This window comes from Trachurus trachurus, assembly GCF_905171665.1.
Source record: "Trachurus trachurus genome assembly, chromosome: 17".
NCBI classification, from domain to species: domain Eukaryota; kingdom Metazoa; phylum Chordata; class Actinopteri; order Carangiformes; family Carangidae; genus Trachurus; species Trachurus trachurus.
The window spans coordinates 17,086,220-17,102,896 of record NC_139900.1 but is presented as its reverse complement, the minus strand read 5'-3'; the positions used below and the strand labels follow the sequence as shown (position 1 = coordinate 17,102,896).

The 16,677-nt window shown below is 44.5% G+C and overlaps 1 protein-coding gene across 1 annotated transcript in view; it reads left to right on the top strand.

Moving 5' to 3' along the window:
* Positions 1 to 16,677, top strand: part of ptch2 (patched 2) — a gene marked incomplete at its 5' end in the record, with an annotated part of 28,650 nt that overhangs the window by 165 nt on the left and 11,808 nt on the right. The window contains 8 exons of the mRNA XM_083991181.1: positions 1,642 to 1,834; positions 11,209 to 11,398; positions 11,497 to 11,566; positions 11,665 to 11,756; positions 14,139 to 14,247; positions 14,364 to 14,450; positions 14,596 to 14,717; positions 15,675 to 15,822. Coding sequence (XP_083847307.1) covers positions 1,642 to 1,834; positions 11,209 to 11,398; positions 11,497 to 11,566; positions 11,665 to 11,756; positions 14,139 to 14,247; positions 14,364 to 14,450; positions 14,596 to 14,717; positions 15,675 to 15,822 — 1,011 coding nt within the window. The remainder of the gene's footprint in view (positions 1 to 1,641; positions 1,835 to 11,208; positions 11,399 to 11,496; positions 11,567 to 11,664; positions 11,757 to 14,138; positions 14,248 to 14,363; positions 14,451 to 14,595; positions 14,718 to 15,674; positions 15,823 to 16,677) is intronic.

Here is a 16,677-nt window from a genome sequence, read left to right as displayed (position 1 = left end):
GTCTGGTGTTGTTGTGCTGGGGTTTTTACTACGGAGGCGTCTTTCATTCAGTCGGTAAATGTGAATGAAAAGTCTCTGAAGGCAGCGTTTGATTTGGCCGTTATCTAATCGTGAGTTGAGGGCGCATGTGGTAATGTAGGGTATAGGCTGAGGCAGCAGCAGCAGCAGCAGCTCCTCAGCCTGAGGTCCGGGAGACCACCGGAGCTCTGAGAGGGAGACAGCAGCGAGATCAGCAGTAGTTCTTGTTAACTGTTTATTGTTTAGTGAAAGAAGAGAAGAAATTGTCATCACATGCTGATTTAGAGTTAAAAACTCAGTCTACATTGGACAAAACCCGATAGTCTAGAGGTCCGAGCTCGCATGAGATGTTGGAAACCTCCTGAAAAATAAAGTGATAACACCTTAACAAGAAATGTTCTCATCCACATTTGGCAGCGTGTAAACTTTGCTGTTCACTTTTGAGCGGAGCCGACTCTCATTAATTTATGTTTTGCCTGTTATTAAAGCCACCCGTGAGGGCTCGTTCCCATATTCCCCCGGTCGTGTTGTGCGTGTTTTTGGCTTTGTGCAGGCAGCGGAGAGTGCACTGGCCCGGGGTCTGTTTGGAAATGTGGTGGGTCCTGTAAAGGAATTCACTGATTGAGTTTGATCTGACAAAGCATCTTTGGACCGCCCGGATGCTTGGACGTGTTTCAGCACTGCTGAGAGAAACCACAACACCAGTGCAATGTCTCCTGTAGCAGTGACATTTGTTGTACAGGGACTGAATGGCTCGCACTAAAGCAGAGATTTCTAACTGTTATATTGAAAATTAGAGAGGGAAACGTAATGTAGATTACTAAATGGAAACAGATGTCAGCCTGAAACTACATTCATAAAGAGCTGATTCTGTTAGTTTGTAATAGTTAATACTCAGGCAGAAGCAAATGAACAAAGTTACCTAAATTATAGGCTTTACCATCTTTTGACAGCACTATGCATAGAAACTCACAAAAGATCAGATTCATACAAGGTGTTTGGTATCAAGTGAAAACGTTTACTGTATTGTTCCTGGACGTTTCCAACTCTCAGACTAGAATTTAAACTTGATATTTCACAACTTAATTTTCCTACAGTCATGGTTTTTGTCTTTTGGATGAAAATCATGCACTCATGTTTGCTTTTTTTTCATAGCTGTTTCTCTGGATTCCCTGAGCTGAAGCTACAAGGAACTGCTTTCCAAAATAAAATGAATTCATGTACAAATCACTGCCATAGCTGCAGGATGTAAATCATTTCAAATGTGAGGTGTTGTGGGAGATCCTGTCCTTAGTCTGGACTATGAGCTATTAGCTGGCATTGGTCTGACAGTACAAATATCAGGACATGTCTATGGTTAGTTAGTTAACACCTTAGCATATCAACATTTTATATAAAGCTTTGATTTAAATACTACAAAATAAATCCTCTGACAATACTTTTCATCCAGTGTTTGGGGGTGTTAGTTGTCACCGTGCTTTAAAATCTGCACACTTGAGACAGATACAAGCCATGAAAGCTCCCTTTGTGGACAGCTGTGCAATGATTCATTTTTTTATGTATGGTAACAGCAATAATAATAATACTGTCCTTTTATCGCCCTCCCTCCTTCTTCAAATCCAGGGTAAGGCGGTAGGTCAGAAAGCTCCTCTGTGGATCCGGGCGAGGTTCCAGGCCCTCTTGTTCTCTCTGGGCTGCCACATCCAGAGGCACTGTGGGAAGGTCCTCTTTATTGGACTTTTAGTATTTGGGGCTCTGTCTGTGGGACTCCGAGTAGCAGCCATCGAAACGGACATCGAACAGCTATGGGTGGAAGGTGAGTTAAAGATGTCTTTCGTTTGATACGGCATGTGTTTCTCCTCCCGAGTGGTGTTTGCGTGAACTTTTAACTTTTAAGTGCCGTTAGATTTGCACCAGTGTTGTGCGTCTGGCCAATGCAACACCTCAGTCTGCATCCTTCAGGAGAACCGTCATTCTGTGAGGTCAGGAGTAGATTTTGTGATTTTTATACGCAGCTCATTTTAATGCACACATTTAATGAACTTGTCCCCCACCCACCCAGCCACACACACACACACACACACACACACACACTGGTTTTAATAAGAGTTTGAATGACGGCAGTGGCTGGTGGGAAGGTGCAGGGTGGTAATGTTAGTGTCATCTCAGTGCCATGGGAGGGCACTAGGTGTTCAGTGACAGACAGACAGGCAGACTGCTTTGACTGCAGCAGCAACAATGTTGCTGATGTTGGGGTTGCTTTTTTATTTGGTATTTGACTGGTTAGAAATGACAATTTTGGTTTATTTTAGTAAATTTCTCTCAGGGAATATAATCTCCCAAAAGCTTGTAGACACAGTAGGCCTATTAACTCCTTTGTCAGCAGTTCATGTTTTTTTCTTGTGTGTCACCAAAGGATTGTTTGGTTCTTGAGGCTCCGCATTGCTTTGTTTTGCTGATGTTTGTTCATTTCTTAATAAGTCACAGTTAGCCCGAGAAACCCGAACACATCTCTGACACGACTGCATTCCACTGTCACACACGCACGCACACGGACACACACACATACACTTGTCTTTTGCTTGCTTTACAAGGATGACTGTGTGTATGTGTCATTCTGTGCCAGATCACAGACCTTCTCTACATTTGACACTGCTCTCTTTTACCCTCTTTCGGTGCATTTTAGATTTAGGTTATCTGTGCATTTTCAGGGGCAGAGGCAGCTTTATTTGGTTTTTCACACTGGCGAAATTCCTTTTAAACCCCCAGGCTTTCAGTGCCGGGGCTGATCCCCGCAGCAGATGGACTGTGTGAATGGTTAGCCATCTTTGAGGGCTCTGACCCCTCCCCCCTCAGCTCCCTGTGTGGTCCCTAACTATTCTTGGATTCCATTCAACAAGAGGCAAGCAGGCAGGCAGGCAAGCAGGCACCACCTCCATAAACCCCCTCCCTCTTCTTCCTCCTCCTCCTCCTCCTCCTCCTCCTCCTCCTCACAAGAAGAAAAAATATAAGTGAATGCAGCTGAAGTTTACCCACCTGTTTTGCACGCTCTAAAAGCACCACAGCAGTTGGTGAATATAAACAGACTCTATAGGGTTTTTAAGCCCACCATGTCACTAGAGGACGGGGACAGGCGGCTCCCACAGGAGCTGGGCGGAGGTGTTGGAGGAATCACACATTGCTAGTGTCAGGAGAAGTGTTTGGAGGACTTTAAATAAATTCCTTAATCAGGCAGATTAATCATTTTTTTAAAATCTCTGTAATTGTTTTCTCTGAAATAATTATCTTGAGGCTGGAAGGTAAAGCCCGAATCTCCCACAAAAACAGGGAACAAGAGTTTGAATTTCCACAGTCTCCTTTTTCTTTGGTTTCTTTCTGGTTAGTGTAAAGCTTCAGGATTACCTCTTGAGCTAATTGGCAGAGCCGTCTCTTAAAGGAGATGTTTAGATGTTTGTGTGCCAGTTGTTTTGCTGTGGGATTGAGAGAGTTGGGGGGGCTGAAAAGGAATGCTGTGCCTTTAAGAGGCTGTGGCCATGTTTCTAAAGTTTCTGCCTGCCTTGTTTCCACCAATAGCCCATTGACAAAGCTGCTAGGGCCTCAATGGAGAGTAAAGTGGTTCAGTAACAAGGAGAGGTTAGTTCTCCCTCTGCCGCTCTCTCTCTCTCACACACACGCACACACACAAACACAGGAAAACACACACACATGCACCATTGCGCATAAGCCAGAACACAAGAGGGAGGAATAATATACTTACTAATAACACGGATGATTCCATATCAAGAGACTCAACATGCTTTTCAACATTAGTTATCAAGATTTAATGGATCATCTTTATTTATATACCTTGGTTTAAAAGAAATGTAATAATTAATGTTAACCTGTAGTCATTTGCATCATATCTGAATTGAATTGTAGCATAAGCAAAGGCTTTCTACTCGTCGCATCCTAATTTGTTCACAATAAACTAGCTGTGAATTGACACCTTACGTGTTAACACTCTACCAGCATGGTGTAAGCTGTGTGTGAATATGTGCAAATGTGCTAGGGGCATATGCTTCCCATCATATATTCATACTTGAAGCTGCCCCCACGGTATAAACGCAAACACATACGCTTGTCATCTTTGCCACCCTCAGCGTGTACAGTGCGCTTGGCCGTATGTCTGCCCGTCTGAATTTCCTGACTGCATGCCCATGTGTCTGCCTGTGCTTTGTGTGCGTCTGTTTATATTTCTACCTGTCTGTCTGCCTGCTCTGTGAAGTCAGGCCACCAGGGCTTTTTTAATTGCTTCCTCCCTCCTCCAGCACCAAAACACTGTGAAACAGAGCACAGCAGTGCAGTCTGTGTCTAGAAAAAGTCGACAGACAGAAACAGAACGGGAGGAGAAGTTAGCTCTTTTATCTGCATTCCCAAGCGCGCTCTCAGTGTACCATCCTACACCGACACAGTCCTTTTTTTTATATCAGTGTGGTTTGCCCCAAGGATACTTGTCTGGAAACGTGTGCATCTGCAAGGAGGACAAGAGGCAAAAAAAAAAAAAGTAGAAGGGTTAATCGTGCCTTCAGTCTTCACACCTGTGTAGGTGAGAATAAAAGACACAGTATCAGGGTGTTTAGTCTGACAAGGGGATTAAGGACTATTTTTGGCTTACTGATCAGTCACTGAGGAGAATCTGAGACAGACATCAGCCATAAAAATACCTTCAATTACTTAAACAGATCTTGTTTCGTGGGCTGTTTTCATTCAATGTTGTGTTACAGTATTTTGTATATCTTATTTTTGGAAAGTGAAACAAATGCTTGCAGCCAATAGGCACCACTTCTAAATCTCCCTTTTTTATCATATCATTTTAAAGTGCCTGTATTATATTACACGTTTCAATTCTCACAATCTCCTTAACTTGGTATAAATGAATGTGTCTTTTCCGTGGTGTTTTTGTTTCTATATCCTGTGTGTGAGAGTTGGTGTGAGTTGGGCAACGTGCGAGCCATCTTGTATTGTCCAGGAGAGAGGTCGTAAAAAGAGGTGCAGGAAGAAGAGAAGGATGAGAGGAGACATTGGGGGGTTGGGGCAGGAACAGGGTGGAAGGTTTATGGCTGGCTGACACTTTTTTTTTTTTTTTGCTTGTGTTTTTGCACGTCTCACATGAACAAACATCAGATGTGAGACAGTCTCATGCCTGTCTGTCTTTTACCATCAAGAGGTGTGGGAGGGAGGAGTTTTATGAGAGAGAAGTCGCCTGCTCAGGCTTGAAATTTGAACTAAAATCTGTGTAACTAGAATTTTTTTTTCATTTATTGATTGAATGTGTTTTGATGATTGTTTGAAGTCAGGTGTTGAATGGTGAAAGCTTTTCCCGCACACAAAGGCCCACTTGAAAAGCTTGTTTGAGAAAAAAAGGAAAGAAATGGCCTCCATGTAAAAGTGGTGGTGTTTACATTTACTAAACTCATCCTTCTTGGCAGAGTTTGGGTAAGGCATGACAGACATGTACACAGACTCAAGCTGTCCAAATATGAGTGCAGGGAGACAGGTCCTGTCCAGATAGCAGGCGCACCACATGTCCCATAAAGAGGCCATGTAGTAGGAGCATAGGAAAGGGGGAGGTAAAGATCTTCACATACACAGTCCTCATAGACCACATGTAAGTGCTAGCTTAGCCTGCTAGCAGTGAAATCAGACAAGATCTTTTATGGATATGAGAGGAGCCAGAAAACATATTGATTAAAAGCCATTGACAGAGTGTGGATGAGAGAACACACCCCTGAGTTTGCGCAAATGAGCGAATGCACACGTGGGCATTTCGATGTTTGGAGCAGTTTCCCTAAACAAACCTCAGAGCAGCACAGCAGGTAAATGCTATAATTCATCGGAGCGCACACAGCGCCCCAGTTCAGACACAGAAAGGGAGCTCTATGAGGCATTATTGGAGGTGAATAGTGCGCGGTGGTGCCCCAGCTAGATAAATAAACTCCCAGCGCTCAGGGCCCAGGACCTCACTGGTAGAGAGAACAAACAAGACTAGAGTCAACCTGGGTCACTTCTAAATGTTTATTTCACCCCCCTTACCTCCATCCTTCAATCCAAGTCTCCCTCATTCCATCCTCTTTCTCAGCATCCCCCCTCAACACGCACACATGCACGCTCTTCAACAGTCAGACCAAGACCACCCCCCAACAAATAAACACACATTGAACAGCTATAGATACATGTGCATATGACAGACACATGGCTTTGCTTCCAATATACAAGAAACACACAGACTGTTCTCTGCCTGTCTTTTTGAAGTATCACTTTTACAGTTAGAAAACAAAAATATTCATCATGTGGACCTGATTTCAAACACAGCCTCTTATACAGAGATAACATACATTTACTCTCTGATTTTGGTGCCAACGCTTTTTGGAAATAGGACACTGGACTGTCAGAGTCTTTGCAACACTGAATGCAATATCCTGAAAAGCCGCAATGCAGCCGAAAACGGGATAATGAAAACTCAATCAATATAGTGTGGCACCCTTTCTTTTCACTGGTGAAGAGCAACCTTTGTCTTTGGTCCACACGAAATAAAGCGACACCAGTCACCTTAGAGTTTGCACCATTTGCCTCTGCCTTCACACCATGAAAGTATAAAAAGTAAAGGGAGATGGAGAGAGACTGAACATTTTCTTGGTACTTGGGAGGGAAAAAAGAAATAGTTCTTGGGCTCAATAAATTCATTTCTTGTCTGAATGAGACCAGCAACGTGGAAAAATTTTGCCTTTCAGGCAGGGATGAATGTATGTTTCAACCACACATTAAGCAGTATTAGCAGTCAGTGGAGTGTCTAATGTGACTATTTTTCACAGTGGCCAACACTGCCCATGATTAGCATAATTAGCAGAGGCAAGCCTATACATATGGAAATAGAAAGTGCCTAAATGCCAACCCTGGTGGAAATTTATGTGTGGTGGCTAACACCACTGGCACATCTGAATAGAATGTAAGTGAAACTGATTTTTCATGTTGTTTTCGCCATTTTATACTGTTTTTAAGGTGTGATCTCGGGGTGGGTGTGTTTTTTTCACCGTGGTACACACTGCTGGATTTTAATCATTTTATTTTCCTGCATTCTCACACATTGATAGGTTTTTTTCCCCTCCTCCTATGATAATAATACAGCTGTCTTTGAAGATTGATGAACAGATACAGTGTTTGTGTAAAGACAAACACACACACCCACACACCCGCACAGAGACACATACACACACACGCACGCACACACATACACACATTGTATTTCTATAGGTAAGATAGCAAAGTGCCAGCTCCTCTTTCTTGCCCCCAGCCTCACCCTCCCACAGCCAGCTCTGGCATTGTTTTACAGGCTGGGAAAGTTTTGGTCCATTTGCTTTTGTTGTGAAAAAAACGTTCCCTCTTTATTTTATTCTGCTGTTTGTTGGGAAACATCTGAAAGAAATTGAAGGGCTGAATGACAAAAGGGTCTGCATTCAGTCTGGAGCTGCTGTACTGAAGGATTGTATGGAGGAACGGCCCATCTGCTGGGGGTGCCCTGGCTAGGGAATGCCACAGGGCAGGGCCGGGCTGAGGACCCAAAGTGGGACACATGCAGTCCTGATTCTGGTGGGTCCATATGTGACAAAAGGAGTAAGAAGGGTTTTTTTTGTGACGTTGGGTGCCAGGCCAAGAGAATGAATTTCTCATTTGGCTCTTTAGCTGAAAATCTAAAGAAATAAAGGACCTCTATTGGAGGACATAGTATAAAAAGGGTTCAAAGAAGAAGTGAATGATGTATGGAGGGCGGCAGCCAAGGGATAGCTTTCTGCATTTTTTTTATATAGTTGATACTTTGTGATGGTGAGAACTCTTTTTTTCCCCCACAAACTCTTATGCTTTATCAATGGAGGATCTGTGTTGAAATCAGCTGTACATTTCCGCTCATATTCCCATGCTATGTAAATCAGGAAAAGGTCATTTCCAAAGCTGTATGTAGCAGGTAACAACATACATGTCACTTACAGCCCTCTTCGTCTTGGGTCTTCCTCCATAGCAGCGTGGGGCCTTTTCAGAGGCCCCCTAATCCAGCTAATCTACCACACTGAACTTTGAAGGTGGCCTGGTCTGACCTAGCATGGCCTGGAACTGGGACTAGGCCTTTAAGACATGAAGGCAGAATATAATAGAATGGAATGGAATGGAATGGAATGGAATAGAATAGAATAGAATAGAATCTCTGCTGTTTAAAGGTGGCCTTGGCTCTGTCCTAGAAGCCAGATGTGAGAAGCCGCACATATTTCACCGAGTTAAGGGATTCTGGGTGTTCGGCTTTTGGGAACGGAGGGGTCAGGTGTGCAGGAAATGACTGAGGTCGATGGAGACAGGGTCCAGTTTTTACACCAGTGCACACACACACACAAACCCACAGGCACATATATGCACATCCACACACACACACACACATGCAAATTTGTACACCCACAGTCATGAAACCATGTCAGGGCTTGTTACAGTATTTTTCGCTCGCTTCTCACTTTCCCAGTGTCGTAACTGTTGTGAAAGTGCTTTTAGCGGTGAAGCTAGTAAATGAATTCATATGTTTCGCCCAACAGTCAAGTTGTTTGCAAAAAATTTGTACGACAGTGGTTGAGTTTCTCAACAACATCCAGTGAAAGAACTGTATATGATATGATTCAGACAGTTGTGATCATTTATTTTTTCATTTTTGATCACATTGCCAGACATAGGCTAATATTTCATGTTACAAAATTGCTCATGTAATAAAATTACCAGCCACTGTGGTGTTAAAACCCCACACTCAAAGGCGCCTTCTTCCCAGGGTGGGAAAATTTCCGGGAACTGTCTCTTTAAGGCTGTGTGGAGCGCAGGCTGAGTGTAGGGAGAGGGTAGGGGGGATTGAAAAAGAGTGACAAAGAGAAAGAAGTAGAAAATGAGAAAGAAGGAGGAAAGGGAGAAGAGAGAGCAGGAGATAGAGAGAGGGAGGGATAAGAAAAGAAGGGACATGGTTCCTACTGATGCGAGCTGTGAACCGAGCTAAACTGAGCAGAGCAGTTGCGAATCTCAAAGTTGGGTGGTTGGGGCCAGACCAGGGGTTGAGGAGAGGAGGCGAGAAAGAGAGGGAGAGAGAGAGAGAAGAGAGGACTGGCTGCCTGGGTGGTCCAGATGGGAGGAACGAGACACAAATAGCTATAATTTACTTCAGGAGGCCTGTAATTACAGAGCCAGAGTCTCTCCGAGCCACCCAGTTCCTGTTGGGATCAAAACCCCACGCTGCAGAGGTTAACATACGAAATGTCAAAAAAGGTTTAACAGATGTCAAAGAAGTCCACGAACGGAAAGGGTTCCATTTTGTAGTAGCCTTTTTTTATTTTTTGATTGGAAATCTGTGCAGCAAAGGAAACGGAGCTGAGAGTTGTGGGGAACTATATGTCCAACGGCCACTCTCACATCGAGCCTCATCACTTTCTACATGCACTTGGCAGTGTGAAAAACGGTTTAATAAAAGTCAAATAAACCCAAAAGAACCAGTACTCTTTTTGAGAAAACGTTTACTTCATTTTCTCGACCACAAGACTCTCCAAAAGTCTTGAGGAAATTACTTGTTCTACATCTTTTTTGTTTGGCTCCCTTGGAATAAAAGCTTTATAAATACTTAAAGACTTTAAAAGATTTGTGTGACCAGATGTGCAAAGAATACCCAACAAGAACATGTCCCATTTGGAGGTATTTTCTTTTTGGATGCACTGAGCCAGACAGTACAACAAAAAAAAAAAAGACACCCGTGACTCCAAATAAACGAGGTGACCTGATATTCTTGAGCCCCAGCGAAGGTAATTAAAGCCTTGAAAGTGAAGCCTAGAAATATTGGAGTGTGTCTCCGAGGCCCAGAGTTCTAACCTGATCTCACACTTTTCACGGCGTAGGCTGAATAGTTTGTTTTTTCTTTTCTCCCCATCAATTACAGGAGCCTGCTCCAGGCTGGGGGGAGGTGCAGAGCGAAAGAGAGAGAGAGAGAGAGAGAGAGAGAGAGAGTGTAAGGGGAAAGAGAGAAAGACAGAGAGAAAGACAGAGAGAAAGACAGAAGCAGCACATATAGCCGGTGTTAAGTAGAGCGGTAGATGGGAAGAGAGGTGAAGCCAGGATCGAGTGCAGCCCAGTGAAAGTGAGTAAAAGAGTGGCGAGAGTTAGAATTAAGAAGGAGGTAGCCCCCTGTTTCCATACTCCCCCTACCTCTCTCCACCCTCTCCCCTTCCCTCCCTCCCTCTCTCTCTCTCTCTCTCTCTGGGGTTGTCATGTAGTGGGACAGCAAGAGGGGCAGACGGGCCCTCTGTGATCCAGCGCGGCATGTTTCATGTCCACTTGGCACAGGCACAGATCCCCCCGGCTGGCAAACTCTTTTCAGGGCAACCTTCTGTAATTAGGGGGCTGGAGTCTACCACACAGCACAACATAGCTCCCTCTCTCTCTCTCTCTCTCTCTCTCTCTCTCTCTCTCTCTCTCTCTCTCTCTCTCTCTCTCTCTCTCTCTCTCTCTCTCTCTCTCTCTCTCTCTCTCTGTGTTTTCTATCATCCTCTCTCTATCTCTTTTCTGTTCATCACCACCTCTCCCTTGCTTCACGTCTTCATATCTTTGATGTCGCTGCTCACAACTTCTCTTCGTTTTCATAGTCGTCAATGCCTTAAGTTTTTCATCACGGCCTCTTCAAAGATGAACACATGCAAAGAGTTTTCGTTGTTTCTTCATCACAATCTCTTTTTCATGTTATTCAAAAATGTCTTTGTCCATATCTGGTGCCCTGAGCAGAACAGTAGAGGGGTTTTCGGGGCATCAGAAGGCTGGTTTTCCTAACTAACAGGGCACATCTGTTTCACAGAAGGAGCCAATGAGAAGCTGTATTACTCATTTCTCTTGGCCAGACGCTGGCTTGTGTGAAGTGCCTTCAAAACCAACACTGGCGAGGGCCAAGGGCGTTGGTCGATATATGTGTGTGTTCTTGTCTAAGCGTGTGCGCATATGTACGCACGCAAGACACTTTGTTATATGATCCCAATGTGTGTATATGTGTGAGTCTTTGTATGTGCGTTAAGGAAATTCAGCGCTAATGTATCTCCGTCTGTCAATAAATCAAAAATTAAGTATTAAGTAAATTCTTGACTCGTTGTCTTCCAGCGGGCAGCCGGGTGAGCACGGAGCTTCGCTACACCAGGGAGAAGCAGGGAGAGGAGTCAGTGTTTACCTCACAGATGCTTATCCAGACCCCCAAAGAAGAGGGCACCAATATTCTTACCCAGGAGGCTTTGCTGGTTCACATGGAAGCTGCTCTGTCCGCCAGCAAAGTTCAGGTGTGGCTGTTTGGAAAGTAAGTAAAGCATGGGTATGCAATATGAATTTTTCTTTTCTTTTACGCTTGTGTTGTGATTTAAGATTGTAAGTAACAATGTTTTTGTTTTTTTGCAGATCTTGGGATCTTAACAAAATATGCTATAAATCAGGACTCCCTATTATAGAAAATATCATGATTGAAAGGGTGAGTTGACAAGGGAACAAACAGATTTTTGAATACCGGTACATTTCCCCCTAATTTGTGTTGTTTAATCACGTTTCCTGTCTATTTTCTGATCACAGATGATTGACAAGCTATTCCCCTGTATGATAATCACCCCATTGGACTGTTTTTGGGAAGGGGCCAAACTACAGGGAGGCTCCGCCTATTTACCGTAAGTCTTGGAATATTCAACCCATTTTTTTATTATTATTATTTTGCATATTAAAACATTTCATTGAACATTTTGGCACTCCCATTGCTGTCATTGCTTCCATCTGACTTGCGTTGCAGACTAGAGCTTTTGGAGAGGTCCGTAACTTTTAACACATGCTAGATGGAGACATACAGTTGGGCTTTCAGTAGTCTGTCAGTGGGTGCTGTGACTGACAGCGGCGGTCAGTAATAGAGTTCTTTTAGGGCCCAGAGAGGGACCAGAGGGGAGGGGATGGAGGAGGGGGGGGGGGGGGGGTTGTCCTGACAGAGAATTTCAAAGAGAGAAAGTGAGAGAGAGAGATGCAGGGAGCGAGGGAGGGATGGAGAGAGAGAGAGAAGAGATGGCTGCAGCAGCAACTGGATGGTGGGTTGGTAGAACGGAGGGCGGGCAGGCGGCGGCGGTGGTGGTGGTGGTGGTGGCAGGGGAGCCCTTTGGGTCAGACAATGGTAAGCATTCTTTCAGTTTACGAGTGAGTGTCCATCAGTGCAGGGGCCCCGGAGGAGGGAGGGGGGCCGGCTTTGTCAGCTCACGGCTAACACTCGGCATTCTCATGGTAATGCCCCAGGCTCTCAGCTCCCAAGTTGTCCAACAAATAAAATGGGCAGTATTCAAGCCTCAAGTCCCCCGAGAAAGACAGAGAGAGGCTACAAGACAGTTAACAGTGGAGTCTGGGCGTATTTGGGCATTTGTGGATTCAGGTTTTTTTTTTTTTTTCCTTCTCCTTTTTTTGGGGACGAAGTTCTCTTGAGAAATTGAGTCACTGCAAGAGTTTTTTTTTGTTGTTGTCAGCGGTGATATTTCAATTGAGTCCTTAGTTTATAGAAGATAGTTTAGATCATGGCAGATGTTTCTTTGCAAATAGATTATTTGTTTATATTTCTGTCTTGGGCCGAGAGCAGAATGTTGCATGACAAGCCAGCACGTACAGAAACAAACAAAAGTTTCCCATCCTTTGCATCTCCCAGTTGGCTAGTGTGAAAGCACAGCGACAGAGAGGGAAAAGGCTTCTTTGATGATTCACAAGTCCTCCAAGTATTCCTGTAAATCACACTAAGTGCTCAACATCTGTTGTTATTTATTCATTGTTTTTTACTCGTTTCTTTCACGTGGAGCTGAGTGGGGGGAAACTTGTGGACACCGTGACCAGTGGACACCGCGGTCAGCTTCCACTTCACTTCAGCCTTGGTTTTGAATGCTAATAAAAAAAAGAAAAGAAAGTTTAAAAAAAACGGGTGAGATGGCCAGAGAGAGAGAGAGAAGGGGTAAGAGGGAGAGAGGCAGATTGGGAAAGGGAGTGAGGAAGAGTGAGAGAGAAAACTTGGGAGAACAAAGAGCAGCAATCTATGAAAAAACAAAAGGGCCCAGGCGCGGTTCACTCAAGCAAAAACTAGTTGATAAAGGAGTGTGTCTTTGCAAGCAGCAGCAAAAGGGACCCTGGTATGTGGGAATAGGAGAGGAGCTCTCTTCATGAGCCATTGGAGGGAGATTGAACCCGGAGTCAAGACACTTTGAGATTCTTTTATTTCCCTCCATCTCTCAGTCTGTCCTCTGTGTTACTGGTCTCACTGCAGAAGAAAATCCATCTTAAACACCCATTTAACACCGAATCGCAAAATCTTCTCATTACTGAAGCATGTTATTTCTTTCTTGTTTAACACAAGATTTTAAGCTTTGAGGTGCAGCATATAAAGATCTAACTTAAAGTACTAGAAATCAATAATATTTAAGTGGTTGAGTTGTTTTCTGGAAGATAAAGACAGTATAAATTGTAAAACATGTAAAATATGTAGACTAGGGTATATTAATAAAGAGTAATAAGGAGCAAAATGATAGATTTATCCTATGGTGAGGAGGGAGGTGGTACTGCTGAGGTCTCAGGAATAGGTTCTTTGTCAGCGAACGTCACTTAGTGTTACAGTCCTCGCTTCCCTTCTTCTCTCATCCCTCACCTATTTCCTTCCTGCCATCGACTCAGTGTCTCCCCTTCCCTCCCTCCTTATCAAGATGTTTGGGAGGCAGAGGTAATTTTTATGACTCGGTGCAGGACATTGAGGAATAGAAGTGAGCAGGCAGCCACCCTGCCTTTTCCCTGCGGGCATTGTGGCAGCGTGAAACAGGATAATAAACGCTATTTTATCCTGTATCTGCAGCTAACCTCTCGCGAAAGCCCCAGCAGCACAACCAGGGAGCGAGAATTAAACTGAAGTGAAAGATTTTTCTGCTCAAATTAAACCCCGAGCAGGAATGCAAAGCCGCGTAGCCTCGTAGGCACAAAGTGATAAAATGTGCTTTTGTAGTTTCTTCTAGCTGTCAACTCATAAGTGTGTCTTTTCTCTACAGGGGTATGCCAGATATCCAGTGGATGAATCTAGATCCAGTCAAGCTGATGGAGGAACTGAGTCAATTCACTTCACTAGAAGGATTTAAAGAGATGTTGGACAAAGCCCAGGTGGGTCACTGAAGTACACACTGACAGATTTACTCAATGAAAGACTCATGAACAAATAATTGCTTATTCGTTTACTTACAGACCTGAGAATTTAATAATGTGCTGTTATTCTGTAGGTGGGCCATGCCTACATGAACAGGTCATGTCTAGACCCCTCGGACCCTGACTGCCCCCTTAGTGCTCCCAACAAAGAGAAAGGAGAGGTAAGCAACACAACTTCAGTCATGATTTCACACACAAAGCAGCTGTGAGATGAAGATAGTTATGATGAGAAGATGAGAAGATGCAGATGCACCTAACATTTCTTGTGTGTTTTTCCGTCTGTGCCTCTGCCCTCCTTCCATTCAGAGTCCCGACATTGCTCGGCATCTCCAGGGTGGTTGCCATGGTTTCAGCCGGAAGTTCATGCACTGGCAGGAGGAGCTGATCCTGGGAGGGCGGGTCAAAAACAGCCAGGATACTCTGCTGAGGTGTGTGTCTATTAAGTCGTGTAAAAGAGAGACTACAGTAGTGCAGTTGAAGGTGATTTCACACAGCATGTTAGAGCTTTGCCCTTGTCCTATTAGAAGATGTAGGTGGGCAAACCCGTCAGCTTGTGAGCCATGGTGACTGTGGAATCTGTGTAACCCCTAATAACCCACATGCGAGGAATGCCTCGTACCGGGTGGGATCGATTTCCTGCATGACCCAGGTCCAGGATAGGCCAATTAAAGATGATTGACAGCCACATAAAGCTAACCAACCCCCATCCCCATGCTACACATTTGTTGTTAAGCGAAGCAAAGAAGATGAAGAAATAGAAGTAGGGAAAGAACACATTTTTCTAAAGCTGACACATGTCTCTTCATTAGACGTACTCCAGAGTTTGTTTTTTTTCCTATCGACTTCAACTGGATTTAAAAGCACGGCCAATACAAATGGAGTGACAGCATTGGGTCAGAGCCCAGATCATGACCCACACAGGCCCAACACAGCCTTGAGTGAAAGAGGATTCCAGTCCCATCTGCGAGAGCCACACTTACTCTGGGATGTGATTTATGATCATTTCTTTCATATTTTGAGCAGCACTGCAGCTCACTGTTGCGGGTGCCAAGAAAACCTGAGGACATCTGGGATCGCAGCCTGGAGATCAGCAGACAGACAGACTAGATAACACCTGCTTTTGGCTGTTTACATTGGCAGACAGGCAGGCAGGCGGACAAATCCTAGAAGAAACGGCACCTGCTTTTAGCCATTCACAGCGGGGCGCGCTCCAATAAGAATAAAGTTTAAGGATAGAACGAACATTTAAACAGTCAAACAGGATGATTTTTAGTGTGCTAGTTGTGAGATAATGATGCACTTGAGGTATAACTCAGCTCAACACACAATAAACCATGTTTAAAGGACAAGTCTGATGTCTGTTATATATTTGTGTGTGTTTGCAGTGCGGAGGCTCTTCAGACCATGTTCCTGTTGATGAGTCCCAAGCAGCTGTACGAGCACTTTAAAGACGACTATGAGATCCATGACATCAACTGGAATGAGGATAAGGCTACCGCTATCCTCGAGTCCTGGCAGAGGAAGTTTGTGGAGGTGCGAACACACACACACACACACACACACACACACACACACACACACACACACATTTCATATGCAGTTAACGCTCACTTCAACGATGAGCTGGACAGAAATAGTGGCAGCAAAAGAATAGAAAGAGGGTGAAAAGGAGAAATTAGCTGGTAATTCATTGTTCCTAAGCAGGCTTGTTTTGCTTTGGCACACACATATGCGCACACACACATCTGCACACACACACACACACACACACACACACACACACACACACACACACACACACACACACACACACACACACACACACACACACACACACACACACACACACACACACACACACACAGCCGCACACGCATGGGACTCATTCTGCAGTGTCTGAATTCCATCAGTCTTCAGCTCCGTTGTACGGCAAATTTGCAGGGTAGACTAAGGCAGTAGGTATGTGTATATATGTGTGTGTGTGCGTGTGGGTGTATGACCATGTGTGTGTGTGTGTGTGTGTGTGTGTGGTAGGTCAATAATCTCTCTCTGTCAGAGCCCTAGTTATAGGAACAAGCTGTTGCTGTGATAGCTGACACCCACCATGGTGAGGGTAAGGAGAGAGAGAGGGAGGGAGGGAAAGTGAGGGACATGTGGACGAGAGGAAAGGAAACAAAACGAAAGCGTAAACCGAGAGAGATGCTGCACTGACACATTAAAGGACAAGGACAAATCTATAAGAGACGGTGCATGATGATGATGATGAAGGGCAAACAGGTAAATAGCTTGGTGGGGATGGGGGGGGGGGGGGCCCTTCATGGAGGGGAGCAGCTCTCTGAGCCATGCGATCCCATCCCTTTCACCTTTGACCTCACAACCTCTGGCATC